We start from the raw sequence: 14619 nt of genomic DNA on the forward strand, positions 1-14619 counted from the left end.
CATTGTACGCTGGTTCTCTCCAGCCAATGGTTGGATGTCAGGGAATGGTGGAGTCCATCTGGGGACGGACAGCAAGGCTGCCAGTCTCACTGATGATGTCCTCAGAGTGAAGCTCTTCAATGTTGCAGGACAGGCGGTTTAAATACAGTTCCAAGTTGGTGGTGTATGTTGGTGATTAGTTACACCCAGTGAGAGTCAATGTCCATTGATTTATGTCCAATGAGATGATGTAATTGTGACTGGGCATGTTCTTTGCGCATGTCCATGGAGCTATGCTTCCTGTCAATTGCAACCAGACATGATTAAGCATGCCTGTGGCTGCTATTCCTTATGGCTAGCAAATTAGTGAGTCCCAGCATATACCAGCATGTCTATGGCACATGCTCCTTACAGTCACAAATTGGAAACGATTTAGGACCATCAATCATAGATGATCAAATTGTAGTATACTCATTAAACATAGTACTACGGAGCAGGCAAAAGGAATAAACAACCACACAAATCATGGATGCATCTTCAAAACAATGTTGAATGAAAAAATACTCAAACTTGACTTTGGCAAGTTAATCTCATTATTTATATCTCAGAGATATAATGTATTTCTTAGAGGTGCCTTCAAGATTAATGGAGTTGAGTAGGATGGCACCCCGATGGGCTTGGGTGGGAATGCGGGTTGAAGCAGGAGGATCATGAGTTCAAAGCCAGCCTCAGCAAAAGTGAGGCACTAAGAGACTCAGTGAGACCCTGTCTCTAAATAAAATACAAAATAGGGCTGGGGATGTGGCTCAGTGGTTGAGTGCACCTGAGTTTCCCTAGTCCACCAAAAAAGAAAAAAAAAAAAGAAAAGAAAAAGAAAAAAGGATTAATTGGAATAATACATGAAATGTCAGGTATTATTTGTATTATTTATTATGTTGTCTTGACAGGCCACCTTTCTGCAAACAGCCATTAAAGAACAGAGCAGAACACTTGTAGCGCCATCTAACGTCCCTGACAGCCTACCCCAAACTCCTTTTCCACTCTTTAACAAGGATCTGTTTCTTTAAGAAGTCAACCATAACTGGGGTAAAGGGGATGCTGGGAGTGAAGGTCCTCTCTGCTTGGTCCTGGGGCCTGACGGGAAAAGGGGGCGGAGACTAGTGCTGGCAAGGTCCACTGAATTCAGGTCTGAGGCATGATGGGAAATAAGGGCGGAGACAGGGCTCTGAAGGCTCCCTGAGCTCAGGTCCGGGGCATGATGGGAGAGAAGGGTGGAGACCAGTGCTGGCAAGGTCCACTCAGCTCAGTTTATGGCATGACGGGAAAGAAGGGCGGAGACCAGGGTTGGACAGGTCCACTGGGCTCAAGTCTCGGGCATGACGGGAAAGAAGGGCGGAGACCAGGGTTGCACACGCGCCCTTGGCCGAATAATGCGTTAAGCTGGATCCCGCAGAATTCCAGCAGGAGAAAATACTGTTCCTGCCAGCGCGAGGCCTTAGCTCCTGTTCTGCGTTCTCCGCTCGGGACTCCTCCGGGAACCGGGAGGCGACTGAAGGTGGGGAGCCGCGGGGAGGGCAGGCGGGCGGGGGGGCGGAGCGCAGCCGCCCCACGTGACTAGGAGGCGCTGGGCGGGCTGCGCGGCAGCGGTGGCGTGCTCCTACAGCAGAGGTCTCCTGGGGACGTGCTGACAGGCTAGCGGGTCCAATGCTCTTCCTCCAAGACTGGGTTGCGGCGTCGGTTCTTACTGACACGAGACTTCTTGGTGGGAATGGGAACTTGGGAACTCATGCAATAACTCGGAGGAGGGATGAGCGCCCTTAGGTGGTTAAAACTGTGGCAAGTTGTCAAAAGTTCTTAAGTCTTCTTTGGCACGGACTTTAAGAGCAGTTGTCAGTTTCCTTGTTTGTCTTGTTTGGAGAGGTTCCCATTTGGTCCAACTTTAATGTGCATTTTTTTTTAGAGGAAGGGAAGCTGACTTGAATGGCCAAGTTTCTTGTTTACAGGATGGCGTTGCCTGCATTCAGAGGGGCCTGACCCCTATGGAGACGCTGAAAGGTACAGGTGACCCACTTTAACTAAGGGCATATTGTTGTGATGGGGTCTGGACCTCTGAACCAGCGTTAGACTAAGAATTGGCACCCTTGAAGGGTTCAAGTGAAGGGTGAGTTAGAGATATGGGGAGGTTGCTGTGTCCCTCTTTAAGAAATAAGACCTCTAGGTCAGTACTCCTGGAATTAGGAACTGTATTTCTTGAATCCATTCTTCTGAAAGCTTGGTAACTTCCTCTCACAGCTCGGTTTGCTATTCTAATTTCCTTTGCAATCTTAAACATTTTGGAGAAATTAGTGCTTGTCTTTAACAGGGAAGTTCAAGCTGTTGATAGAAGACTGTTTTCTTATGTTAAGGTGGTTACTAAAGGAGAGAAAGCAGGAAGAAAAAAGAACAGTTAGTCATGGTTCCAGAGGGTTGTTTTTCAAATGTTCAATCCTGACACTTTTAACATTGATAAAGGGGAGGATTCCCCCTCCCCATAAAAACAACAACCAACAAAACAAAAAAAAAACACTAAATAGCTGTGTACTGATTGTGTATTTTTGTTTTAGGAGTCCAACTATCCATTGCCAAGAAGAAATCTATTGGTTATAAAACTAGAACGCCTCTACATAAAAAAGTAGAATGAAAGAACCTTTGGATGATGGATGTGTCAAAGCAATGATACCTCAACAGGGGCTTCTGGACAAAATTAAAGAAGAACCTGACAATGCTCAAGTAAACTTTTCCTTTTGAAAAAGTGCCCCCCCTTCTTGTCTACCTTTGAATTGAAAAATTTACCTAGTCAGTTTAAGGCTTGTAAACTAAAACAAATATTCTTTCCCTGTTAGGTGGGTGCTTTGGTTTGATTTTGTACTCTCAGAGTTCATGTGTTGGATGCATAATTAACCAATGCAATGTTGTTGGGGGTTGAGGCCTAATACCAGATAATTAGGTCATGAGGACTTCTGTCCTCAAGGATGGATTGATGCCATGGAGTGGGTTAGTTATTGCAAGAGAGGCCTTGTTGTAAAAGCCAGTTCAGCCCTCTTTTGCTTCTTGCTCTTTCTTGGATCCTCTGTTGCCTTTTCTCGTGATGCAGCACATAAGACCCTGACTAGGTATAACCCTTATATCTTGGATTTCACAGGCTCCAGAACTGTAATAAATTTCTTTTCCTTATGAATTATCCAGTCTGTGGTGTTCACTTATAGCAACACAAAATGGAGTAAGACAATGGATTAATCAGATTTCTGTGCATTGAATGATAAAATATCTTGGTAACCCTGCACTATTTTGTTTTGTAAAAAGAAAGTGATATGAATTACTATTTTTTTTTTCATATTTGGCATTTTAAAAAAAAGTCTCTTATACCTGATATCACTTTCTTGTTCTGTTAGGTATTTGTTGTCTATTGTGTGCTCTGGGGCCCCAGAAATGAGTAGTTACCTTAGTCTCCTAACTTGTAGAATTTTCTAATTAGTAAAGAAGACAAGATTATACAAGTATTGGCCAACTTAAAAAAATATTTATGTATGTATAGTTACAAACTATAACAAGTGCTTTGGAAGAAAAGCCTGAAAATGGGCACTCTGACCTACTTTTGGTCAGAGGATAGGAGTAATTACAGAAGGCCTCCCAGAGGGAAGGATTTGTAAGCTAAATTGTGAAGAACAAATTGACTAGGCAACTGGCATGAAGAAGGGTGTTCAAAACAGTCCTGAGTTGGAAAGATACATGGTTCTTTTGGTGAACTGCAAGACCAGTGAATCTGGAACAGAAAAGTATTAAAATGATAATGATGGTGAACAACAACAATAACAGATGGTATGGGGCTGGAGTTGTGGCTCAGTGGTAGAACATTTGCCTGGCATGTGTGAGGCCCTGGGTTCAATCTTCAGCACCACGTATAAATAATTAAAATAAAAAGATCCATTGAGAACTAAAAAAATATTTTAAAAAAACCAGATGGTATTAGTGTATTCATATGCAGTATATGTTGTGTCATAATAATATGATATAATTATTAACAGCTTATTATATGTAGTTAGAGCTTGAACACTGTTGCAAGCAGTTTACATACATGAATCCTCTTGGTGATTGCAACTTTTGGGTTAAATAGGAGCAGACATACATAAGAAACAGACAATAGTTTGTTAAAAGGTCACACAATTAAGAATACCATTTGTCTTATATGTTTTCTGTTGCTATAACAGAATACCTGAAACTGGGTGATTTATAAATAAGTTTATTTTGGCTCACATCTGGAGGCTGTGAGTCTAAGAACACGTTATTAGTATCTGTTTGACTTCTGGTGAGTGCATAATATTGTCTTATCTCATAGTGGAAAAGTGGAAGGGCAAGCATACGAGCTTGAAAGTTACAAAATTTAAACCCTGCTTTATAACAACACATTCAATAACTAATTCAGTCCTATAAGAAAGACATCAATCCCTCTTAGTGGTCTGATCACCATTTAATGATGTCACTACCTCTCAACATTTTTTCAGTGAAAATCAAATTTCAACGTGAGTTTCAGAGGGGATGGATCATATTCAAACTGTAGCACTAAGTCATTTCATATTGCTATAACAAAATACCATAGACTGTAAGGTCTATAAATAACAGATGAATTTCCCTATGGTTCTGGAGGCTAGCAGTTTGAAATCAGGATGCCACATGATTGGGTTTTGGGAAGAGCCAATTTCTTGTAGCCTTAGGTGGTGAAAAAGCTAGCTAATTCTCTAGCCTCTTTTTTTTTTTTAATATTTATTTTTTTTAGATGTAGATGGACATAACACAATGCCTTTATTTTTATGTGGTGCTGAGGATCGAACCCGGGTCCTGCCTGTGCTAGGCGAGCGCTCTACCGCTGAGCCACAATCCCAGCCCCTCTAGCCTCTTTTTTATAAGGGCACCAATGCTGATTATGAGGTCTCTACCCTCATGACCTAATTACCTCACAGAGGGCTCACCTCCAGATGTCACTTGAGAGATTATAAGGATTTCAACTTATTCGGGAGGAGGGGACATAGACATCCAGTGTATTGCAGATATCTTAGTAGTAATGAAATAACATAGCCAAAGACAGTGGGATCATTGACAGTGTCAGAGTTAACTAAGGCCAAGTAAGATAGAAACCTAAAAGTGTTTATTGAACTAGGTAATTTGAGATGATTGGTTATCTTAAATAATTTCTGATAAACTAGTAGCCTGATTGTTTCTGGTTCAGGAAGAAATTAAAGTGAGGAAGTAGAGAAAGAATGAAGTACATTTATTGAAGTTTGGTGGACTAGAGAGGGAAGAGGGAGGGGAGTATATTCATTTATAATTCAAGGGGAAGAAACCAATATGGAGATGGAGAGAGGTAGTAGATAAAGGGAGGTAGGATAGAGTGCTAGAAGAAGGAAGAGAAAAATCTTGAACACAAGCACTGTTTTAAAAAGGTTGCCTTTTCCCGTGAGGTAAGAGAAAAATTTGCTGATCAGTTTATAGATAACGGGAATCAGGATGTTGAGGAACTTGTTGCTTAGTTGCTTGTTTTTAATTGGTTAAATTGAAACATTAGTGAGCAGGAAATATGTGAGGTATGGTTTTGAGGGTAATGAAGGTTTAGAACAGTTATTCTGCAAAATAAAAGAAACTGACCAGGGAAATATAATAAGAATATAAGAAAAATATTAGAGATTGAATAGTTAATAAGGCAAAACTGAGGAAGGTATATATTAGTACTTTTAACTTCTACCTCTGAGTGCCAGTAAATAAATATCAAGTAATGTTTAAGACCATTCACTTTGGATGGAATGGATTTGGATTTATTCATTCATAAAATATTTATTATGCCCACTAAGTATAAGAGCTGGTATTTTTGGGTATACATCATTATGCTACACACTTTATGTTAGTTAAATCATTTGTTTTCTGCTAATGGTCTATGGGTTATATCTTTATTTTACAGTTAAGGAAATTGAAATGAAGAATGTTTAAGTAACTTGTATAAGAGCTGTCTGCTGTCTGCTGTCAGAAACCATAGTTTTCTCTGTTGTTTACTATGCCTGGTATCCGATATACAGAGGTGAAAAGACAGATACGGTCCTTGTCCATAATGGACATAGTCCTTTCAGTCTAGTGTGTTAACCATTAATCACATTACCATTCCTCAAAATATGAAATAATGTTATGATAAGTGCTATGATAGAAAGGAGATGAAAGAGAACTGAAGAAAACTTAATTTCAGTTGGGGACCAGTGTTTGAATTCATCCTATCAGTTATATTGTATTTGTACATCTGTGAGAGAGAGCATGAATTTTGGAAGATAGACCTGGGTTTGATTTTCATACATAGTATTTTTGTTACCTTGGACAAGTTACGGAACATCTCTAAACTTTACTTTCCTTTTCTATAAAGATTGTATGATAGTTATATTTAAAAAAATTTTTTTATTTGTTCTTTTTAGTTATATATGACAATAGAATGTATTTTGATATATCATACATATATGGAGTATAATATCCCATTTTTTGTGGTTGTACATGATGTGGAGTTACACTGGTTGGGTATACATATAAGACATAGGAAAGTAAGTTATGTCTGATTCATTCTACTGTCTTTCCTATTCCCATGCCCCATCCCTTCCCTTCCTTTTACCCGCCCCCCGCCCCCAAATCTAGTGAACTTCTGCCCACTCCCATTCCCCTTTGTTGTGAGTAGTGTCCACATATCAGAGAGAACATTGGCCTTGGGTTTTTGGGATTGACTTATTTCACTTAGCATGATAGTCTCCAGTTCCATCCATTTACTGGCAAATGCCATAATTTAGTTCTTTTTGGCTTAGTAATATTTTATTGTTTATATATACCACATTTTCTTTATCCATTCATCAGTTGAAGGACACCTAGGTTGGTCCCATAGCTTTGCTACTGTGAATTGAGCTGCTATAAACATTGTTATGGGTATGTCGCTGTAGTATGCTGATTTTAAGTCCTTTGGGTATAAACTGAGGAGTGGGATAACTGGATCAAATGGTGATTCCATTTCAGGTTTTCTGAGGAAGCTCCCTACTGTTTTCCAGTGATTGTACCAATTTGTAGTCCCACCAGCAATGAAGGAGAGTGTATTTTTTCCCCACATCCTCACTAATATTTATTGTTTCTTGTATTCTTTTTTTAATATTTATTGTTTTAGTTATAGGTGGACACAATATCTTCATTAAAAAAAATTTTTTTTAATATGGTTCTGAGGATTGAACCCAGTGCCTACCATGGACTGAACACATGGTAGGCAAGCGCTCTACCTCTGAGACACAACCCCAGCCTGTTACTTGTATTCTTGATAATTGCCATTCTGACTGGAGTGAGATGAAATCTAGTGTAGTTTTAATTTGAATTTCTCTAATTGCTAGAGATGTTAACATTGAGTGTATTTCTTTTTCTGTGAAGTGTCTGTTTCCTTTGTCTGTTTATTGATTGGGTTGTTTTGTTGGTGTTAAGTTTTTTGAGTTCTTTATATATCCTGGAGAATAATGCTTTATCTGAGGTGCTGGTGGCAAAGAATTTCTCACATTCTGTAGGCTCTCCCTTCACATTCTTTGTTTTCTTTGCTGTGAAGAAGCTTTTTAGTTTGATACCATCCATTTATTGATTCTTGATTTTACTTTTTGCACTTTAGGTGTTTGGTTGAGGCTTGTTCCTAAGCCGACATGATGAAGATTTGTGCCTACTTTTTCTCCTAATAGGCGCAGGGTCTCTGGTCTAATGTCTAGGTCCTTGATCTACTTTGAGCTGAGTTTTATGAGGAGTGAGAGATGGGGGATAGTTCTGTCTTATAGGGAGCACCTCTTTTGGTGTCCAAGTACCTTTCACGGAAAGTGGTGAATTAATGCAGTGGTTCCTAGTTTTGGCACTTAATAAAGCAATTTCAAAATTTTTGGTTTTGGAACTGACATAGTTGTTTATTTTGATAAGTATAGGTAGGTTTTGCTAACTGCCATTTATTATGTCCATTGTTTTAGAAAAGACAGTTTTTAAAAAATTGTTTATTCAGAAATATGTAAGGCCATTTTAACACAAATGGTGGCCGTGATTTCCAAATAAATGGTAGTCCTTTTCAAGATAGGTGTATATATTTTTAAAAATTTGTTTAATGATTATTTTATTCTACATTTTAAAGAGTATATTAAGGTAAATCTGATTTAGGCTGTGATGCTTTGTGCATAATGAGTTGATTGCATTGAAATTCTTCTCTTTTCTGCCATTACAGATATGACAGCTTATAAGTCTTTTGGCTAAAATTACTGATTTAGATCTAATCTCTAAATCATTCAGATTTTATTTCATTTACTGTTCCCTTGTAAATACATCCTAGAAAATGAGTAGTAGTCTGGGTTGGAATAACTGTATATTATTCTCATACATCAAGATTATATTTGGAAAGTGGATATAGCTTTATAAAATATTCTCCAATTCTAAAGATTGTCTTTATGAAGATTAAATCTAGTCTAGTAACTTTCAAATTTTGACTTTTTTGAGATATTTGTGAAGGTGATTGTGAGTAAAATATAAAAGATATGAATGTGATAGAATTACTTATACATATATTTTATTCATTTTTCTCTTTTTCTTTGTATTTAAAAGGAGTATGGACATGCCCAACAGCCAAAAACTCAAGAAAGTGAATTGAAAATCAGTGCTGTATTTTCAGTTAGTGACAATCCTCTTGGTAAGAAATAGAACTGTATGAGTTAATACTGTTAATATTTGTTTACTCTGTCTAATACAATTGAGGGAAAACACCTCTTCATCTAAGTCTTCTCCTTTAGAGCATGTTTTTCAAATTGGGAGCTGTTATTCACCATCATTTTAAAAAAGGAAATAGAATGAGAATATATCAGAATGTGATGTGTATAGCAGGGAAATGCGCTATTTCTTGAAACTTCTGTTTCAGTTATTAAATTATACACACACACACACACACAAATGTGTGTGAGAACTGGGTTATAATGTAAAATTTAATTTTTATAGGTCATAATTTAAAAAGTTTGAAACCCCTGTTTTAGAACATTGTTTTATTGAATTTCAAAACAGATTATATGTCCTAAAAAAGAATTATACATACATTTAATATTTTGCATATATAAAAAATACTAAAACTGGTGTTTTTTTTCTTATTTTGCTAGCCCAGCAGTTGACTTCAGGCTTTTCTCTTGTACCACCTGGCGCAAAAGTATTGGTTCCTTCAGTTCCACCTGTAGCTATTCAGGTTTTTTGTTCTGGTTGTAAAAAGATGCTTTACAAGGGTCAAACTGCATATCATAAGACAGGATCTACTCAGCTCTTCTGTTCCACACGATGTATTATCGGATATTCTTCAGTTGTCTGCCTACCACTTCCTCCCAAGAAAACCTGCACAAACTGCTCAAAGTATAAAATTCTTAATGATATCTCTTTTTTACTTTAGTTTTTAAAATGTGTATATATTTTAGTTTAAACATGTTGCTACCTCATGTCTCTTTGACACATTTCTATGGAAATTGTTTTTTACCTATATAAAGTTTTACAACATTATATAAGTAACTTGGTGTTAGAAGTATCGCCTAAACCAGTTTTCTGCCTCTTTCAGTTTAAATTTTACCATGGAAAGAAATGAATCATTTTTGGAATTGTAGGACCACTCATATTTCTGTAAATGTGGATAACAACCATTTTAGAATTGTTTAAAAGCTATCTTAAAGTATTGATACAGCTGGGCATGGTGGTGCATGCCTATAATCCCAGTGGCTCAGGAGGCTAAGGTAGGAGGATCACGAGTTCAAAGCCAGCCTCAGCAAAAACAAGGCACGAAGCAACTCAGTGAGACCCTTTTTAAAAATAAAATACAAAAAAATAGGGCTGGGGATGAGGCTTAGTGGTTAAGTGCCCTTGAGTTCAATCCCCAGTACCCCGACAAAAGTATAGATACATTAGTATCACTTTTTTTTTTTTTTTTTTGTGCTCGAGATTTAACCCAGGAGTGCTTTACCACTGAGCTACATCCCTAGTTCTTGTTCTATTTTTATTTTGAGACAGAGTCTTGCTAGTTGCTGAGGCTGGCCTCAAACTTGCCATTCTCTGGCCTCAGCCTCCTGAGTGGCTGGGTTTACAGGCACATGCCACTGCATCCAGCTTAGACTCATTCTTAATAATATATGAAAGTTATTTAATTTTTTTAGAAGGCAAAAACTGCTAAGTGGTCACAGAAATAGGTGTTTACTTCTAATATCCTTGTGAGCCTTTTTTTGGGTCCTTGCTTTATAACACTCTTAGATAGAAGAAGAAACAGAAAGTTATATAAACTTTCCTTTATCTTAGTACTTTTGAAGAATTTGCCATGATTTGCCTATTTTCATGATAGTTGATTCCAGTAAGAAAGTGTGAGACTTCTAGCTTCAAGTTTCATTTGCTGGAGCCAGTAGGACTAGATTTAGTGGCCATCACACAACTCTAAATCCTAAGGTAAATGTCTTCTTACTGGCTAGCAGCTGCCAAGATCACACATGAATGAGACAGCAAATGAAATTGTTGCAAGTTTGTGTTGTCGGTAGTGATTACGTAGAGGAAGAAAAGTTAAAAGCTTGGTTGTAGATCAGTGGTGGTAGTTCATCGGTAGAGCAGTTGCCTGGCATGAGTGAAGCCCTGGGTTCAATCCCCAGAACTAAAGGGGGAGAAAAAAAAAAGAGCTTGGTGTTTTAGATTATGATTCCATCACTTCTTATTAGCTAAGTGACTTGGGAGAGATACGTTAACTTTTCTGAATCTCAAGTTTTTCACTGGTATTTATCTACTACTTTTTTTTTTGTTTTTTTTTATAGTTGTAGATGGACAGAATGCCTTAAACTATTTATTTTTTGTTTATTTTTATGTGGTGCTGAGAATCGAACCCAGTGCCTCACACATACTAGGTAAGCGCTCTACCACTGAGTCCCTGCCCCAGCCCAATATCTACATCTTTTTTTAAAATATTTATTTTAAATTATTTGTCAGTAGACCTTTATTAATTTATTTTTATGTTGGCTGATTATCGAACCCAGGGCCTCACATGCCAGGCAACTGCTCTACCACTGAGCCACAGCCTCAGCCCCAAGAGTTTTTTTCTTTCCACTTTTTTTTGGTACATCATAGTTTTACATAATGATAGGACTTGTTACATATTTATACATGCACAGGCACACAGAACAACACTGTAATTTGGTCAGTATCACTCCCCAATGCTTCCTGCCTCCTTCCACTTCTGCTATCCCCTAGTCCCTTGCATTTATTGATCTCCCTACCCCCTAGGATTTTTGTTGTTGTTGTTCTAGGTATTGAACCCAAAGGTGCTTACCCAATGAGCCACATCTCCAGTCTAACCCCTTTTTTTTTGTGGTGCTGGCGATTAAACCCAGGGCCTTGTGCATGTGAGGCAAGCCCTCTACTGAGCTATATCCCCAGCCTCCAGCACTTTTTTATATTTTATTTAGAGATGGAGTCTCCCTGTGTTGTTTAGGGCCTCACTAAATTATTGCAGCTGGCTTTGAACTATCCTCCTGCCTCAGCTTCCTAAGCCACTGGAATTATAGGCGTGTACCACTGTGCCTGGTTCCCTAGGATTCTAATAAGACAGTGTTAGCACATATTTGATAGGTGGAATCTTACTGTTAATAATAAATTTTAAATATTTATGTGCTACTATTTATAATTATTACTTTGCATTATTATTGTGTATACTTTATAGGCTCTTTCATCTTTGAAGATAGGTGACAGTTTCTTTATCTAGTTGGTGTGTTTGAAAGAACGAACAAGGCTCGTCGTTGGAGAAAATGCCGGTTTATTGAGGAACATCTCTGCATATTTATAGAGCCAGGGGTGGTTTGACAGTTATGACAGTTTAATGGTTGAATGGTTTGACAGTTGGCATGGGGTGCTTTCTGATTGGTGGGTAAGGATCATTGAGCCAGCAAGGCTAGTCTGATTGGTGGGTAAGGATCATGTGAGCCAACAGGGCTCACCACTGGACGGCTCTTCTCAGGGATGGGGAAGTTAGTCTTTAGAGCCGAGGCAACTCCCAACATGTTGGCTTAAGGTATCTAAAAGTAAATTCTGCTAAAAGAAAAATCTCCAAAAGGGAGAGGTGTTGTTCAGGGTTTTATTTGTATATTCAAATGTAATTTGTTTTAAAATGCCCTTTTTATACTTTAATATGATAATGTCTTTTTTTAAATATATATTTTTAGTCGTAGATGGACACAATACCTTTATTTTCTTTATTTAGTTTCCTTTTTTACGTGGTGCTGGGTATCAGACCCAGTGCCTCAGGCATGCTAGACAAGCACTCTACTACTGAGCCACAACCCCCCAGCCCTGTTAATGTCATTTTAATGAAACTGAAATAAGAGAGTAAATCAAGTTTTGTTTTTAGATATTTTGTTTCAACATATTGAATATCAATATAAAATGAATTAAGTTTTAAAGAACTTGACATGACTTACACATCTGAGTGTATAATATAGTTTTTAAAGTAGCCACCCTGGTTGGTGACTTTTTACCACAGTGCTGCCCTTGTTTAGATTTATTTATTCATGTGTTTATTTACTTATTTATTGTGGTGCCAGGGATTAAACCCAAGGCCTCACACATGCTAGGCAAATGCTCTGCCACTGAGCAGCCCCCCAAAAAGTTTTTGATCTCTGGATATTGCCTTCAGAGTATATGGAACATTCTTTTAGATTAATTTAGGGTACAAATCTGTCTTTTCAGCGTGGATTTAAAAAAAAAAAAAGTTACTTGATGTCTTATCAGGTCAGTATAGTGAGTGATTAAACTGAGTTACCCTGTCAAGCATGATATTCAGTCATACAATTAAACAATGGTTTTAGGTTCTTATAAATTAAGAGAAATTAAGGGAAAGAAGAGAAAATAGAAGAAAATGTTTTGAGCCATGTTATTATGGCAACAGGTATAATTTTTTTCCCTAGGATAAATGTTAAGGTTTAACACTCATTTGAATACATAAGGTTTGGAGTGCATTTGTATTTGTGTGCACAAGTTTTTTTAAAAAGTCATTCTTATTGAATAACTTATGCATACACTATGACACTGGCAGATATGCCTTATTAAGTAAAATTCTTTATTGCTGTTTTTAGTAAAACAGAGTGATACTTTTTAAAATTAATACTTCACTTACAAATAAGCATATCTATTTACTTTTTTATTCTGCATAATAAAGATACAGAATGGGAGCCAAGTTAGTGGAATAATTTTAATTCTAGGCTGCCTGCATTTGTACTTTGCCATCACTGCTGACCAACAGTACAACTTTGACAAGTGATTTCACCTCTGATTTGCTTTTCTTACCCGTGAAGTGGCAATTATATTTCCCTCCTTGTGTTTTTATGATATTTAAATTGGTAATTGAGCCAGGGGTGGTGATACATACCTGTAATCTCAACGACTCGGGAGGCTGAGGCAGGAGGACTGCAAGTTTAAAGCCAGCCTCAGCAACATAGTGAGACCCTGTCTCAAAAAGGGCTGTGGATTTCATTTGGTGGTTAAGGGCCCTGGGTTCAATCCTTGGTACCAAATAAATAAATAATAAATAAATAGGGTAATTGAGTAAAGTGAATAATGACTGGCACATATTAGTTACTCAGTTTACTTATATATAATATTACTGCCATTATTATTATTGTGACCTGGACTACTGTTTCTACTTAATAACTGTTACCTTTGATTTTTATACTTGTGGGAGGAATAGTAATATTTAGGTTCTCTTTTACCAGGGTATTTCCATCAGTGCTTATTGCAATAATTAGCTCTTATAAAATGGCTCTAGAAATCTCATACAATTAAAAAAAAAAAAAGAAATCGCACACAATTATTCAGTTATTTGTGTTCTTCCTGTCTCATTTATGTCATGCTTATTTTTTATGTTAGTCATTGGTAGTTTCCATTTCCTCAAATCTTGTATTTTTAAATTTTAAGAAATTTCACATAATGTCTCATTCATATTTCTATTCTTGGCAGTTGCTGGAGAGTAAGAGGACACATATCTTGAGGTCTGGAGTTATGGGATAGCCACTGAATTTAGTCTTATTGACTCCAGCAGATGAAATTTGGTTGGAGCTGGAAGCTTCACTGTTTTTTGTCATGAGCTACTGGCCAGTTATATTTTTTTGTTTTATTTTTAATTAAGAACTCCTTTTTTGAATCCAGAGCCCCCTGTATGCTATGCAAATGCTGTACCACTGAGCAATATTCCTAGCCTCTTTTTATATTGTCTTGAGGCAGGGTCTTATTAAGTTGAACAGTCTGGCCTCTAATTTGTGATGCCCCTGCCTCAGCCTCTTGAGTAGCTGGGATTACAAGCATGTGCAGCCATGCCCCACTGACTGCTTGTATTTTAAATGAAGTTCTCCTTCCACACATCTGTGAATTAGATATTATAAACCCCATTTACACGAGGAAATTGAAACAGTAATTGCCTAACTCATTGTTACTCAGCTGATAAGTAACAGAACATAATCATCCAACCCAGATTATTATTATTTTTTTAATTTGTCGATAGGCCCAGTACCTTCATTTTATTTGTTTATTTTG

The 14619-nt window shown here is 37.5% G+C and overlaps 1 protein-coding gene across 5 annotated transcripts in view; it reads left to right on the forward strand.

The window, feature by feature from the left end:
- The first annotated feature begins 1348 nt into the window (after positions 1–1348).
- Positions 1349–14619, forward strand: part of Zmym6 (zinc finger MYM-type containing 6) — a 37468-nt gene continuing 24197 nt past the window's right edge. The window contains exons 1-5 of one of the 5 annotated variants that reach the window (XM_076860785.2): positions 1349–1534; positions 1942–2034; positions 2583–2748; positions 8644–8728; positions 9186–9429. In XM_076860785.2, the coding sequence (XP_076716900.2) occupies positions 2656–2748; positions 8644–8728; positions 9186–9429 (422 nt within the window). In that variant the 5' untranslated portion in view covers positions 1349–1534; positions 1942–2034; positions 2583–2655. Of the gene's footprint in view, positions 1535–1628; positions 1801–1939; positions 2035–2582; positions 2749–8643; positions 8729–9185; positions 9430–14619 lie in introns of those variants that run through there. The other 4 variants (XM_077109939.1, XM_076860784.2, XM_076860783.2 and 1 more) reach the window with 4 other exon arrangements.

The sequence above is a fragment of the Callospermophilus lateralis genome, chromosome 7 (genome assembly GCF_048772815.1).
Source record: "Callospermophilus lateralis isolate mCalLat2 chromosome 7, mCalLat2.hap1, whole genome shotgun sequence".
In the NCBI taxonomy this organism is placed as follows: Eukaryota; Metazoa; Chordata; class Mammalia; order Rodentia; family Sciuridae; genus Callospermophilus; species Callospermophilus lateralis.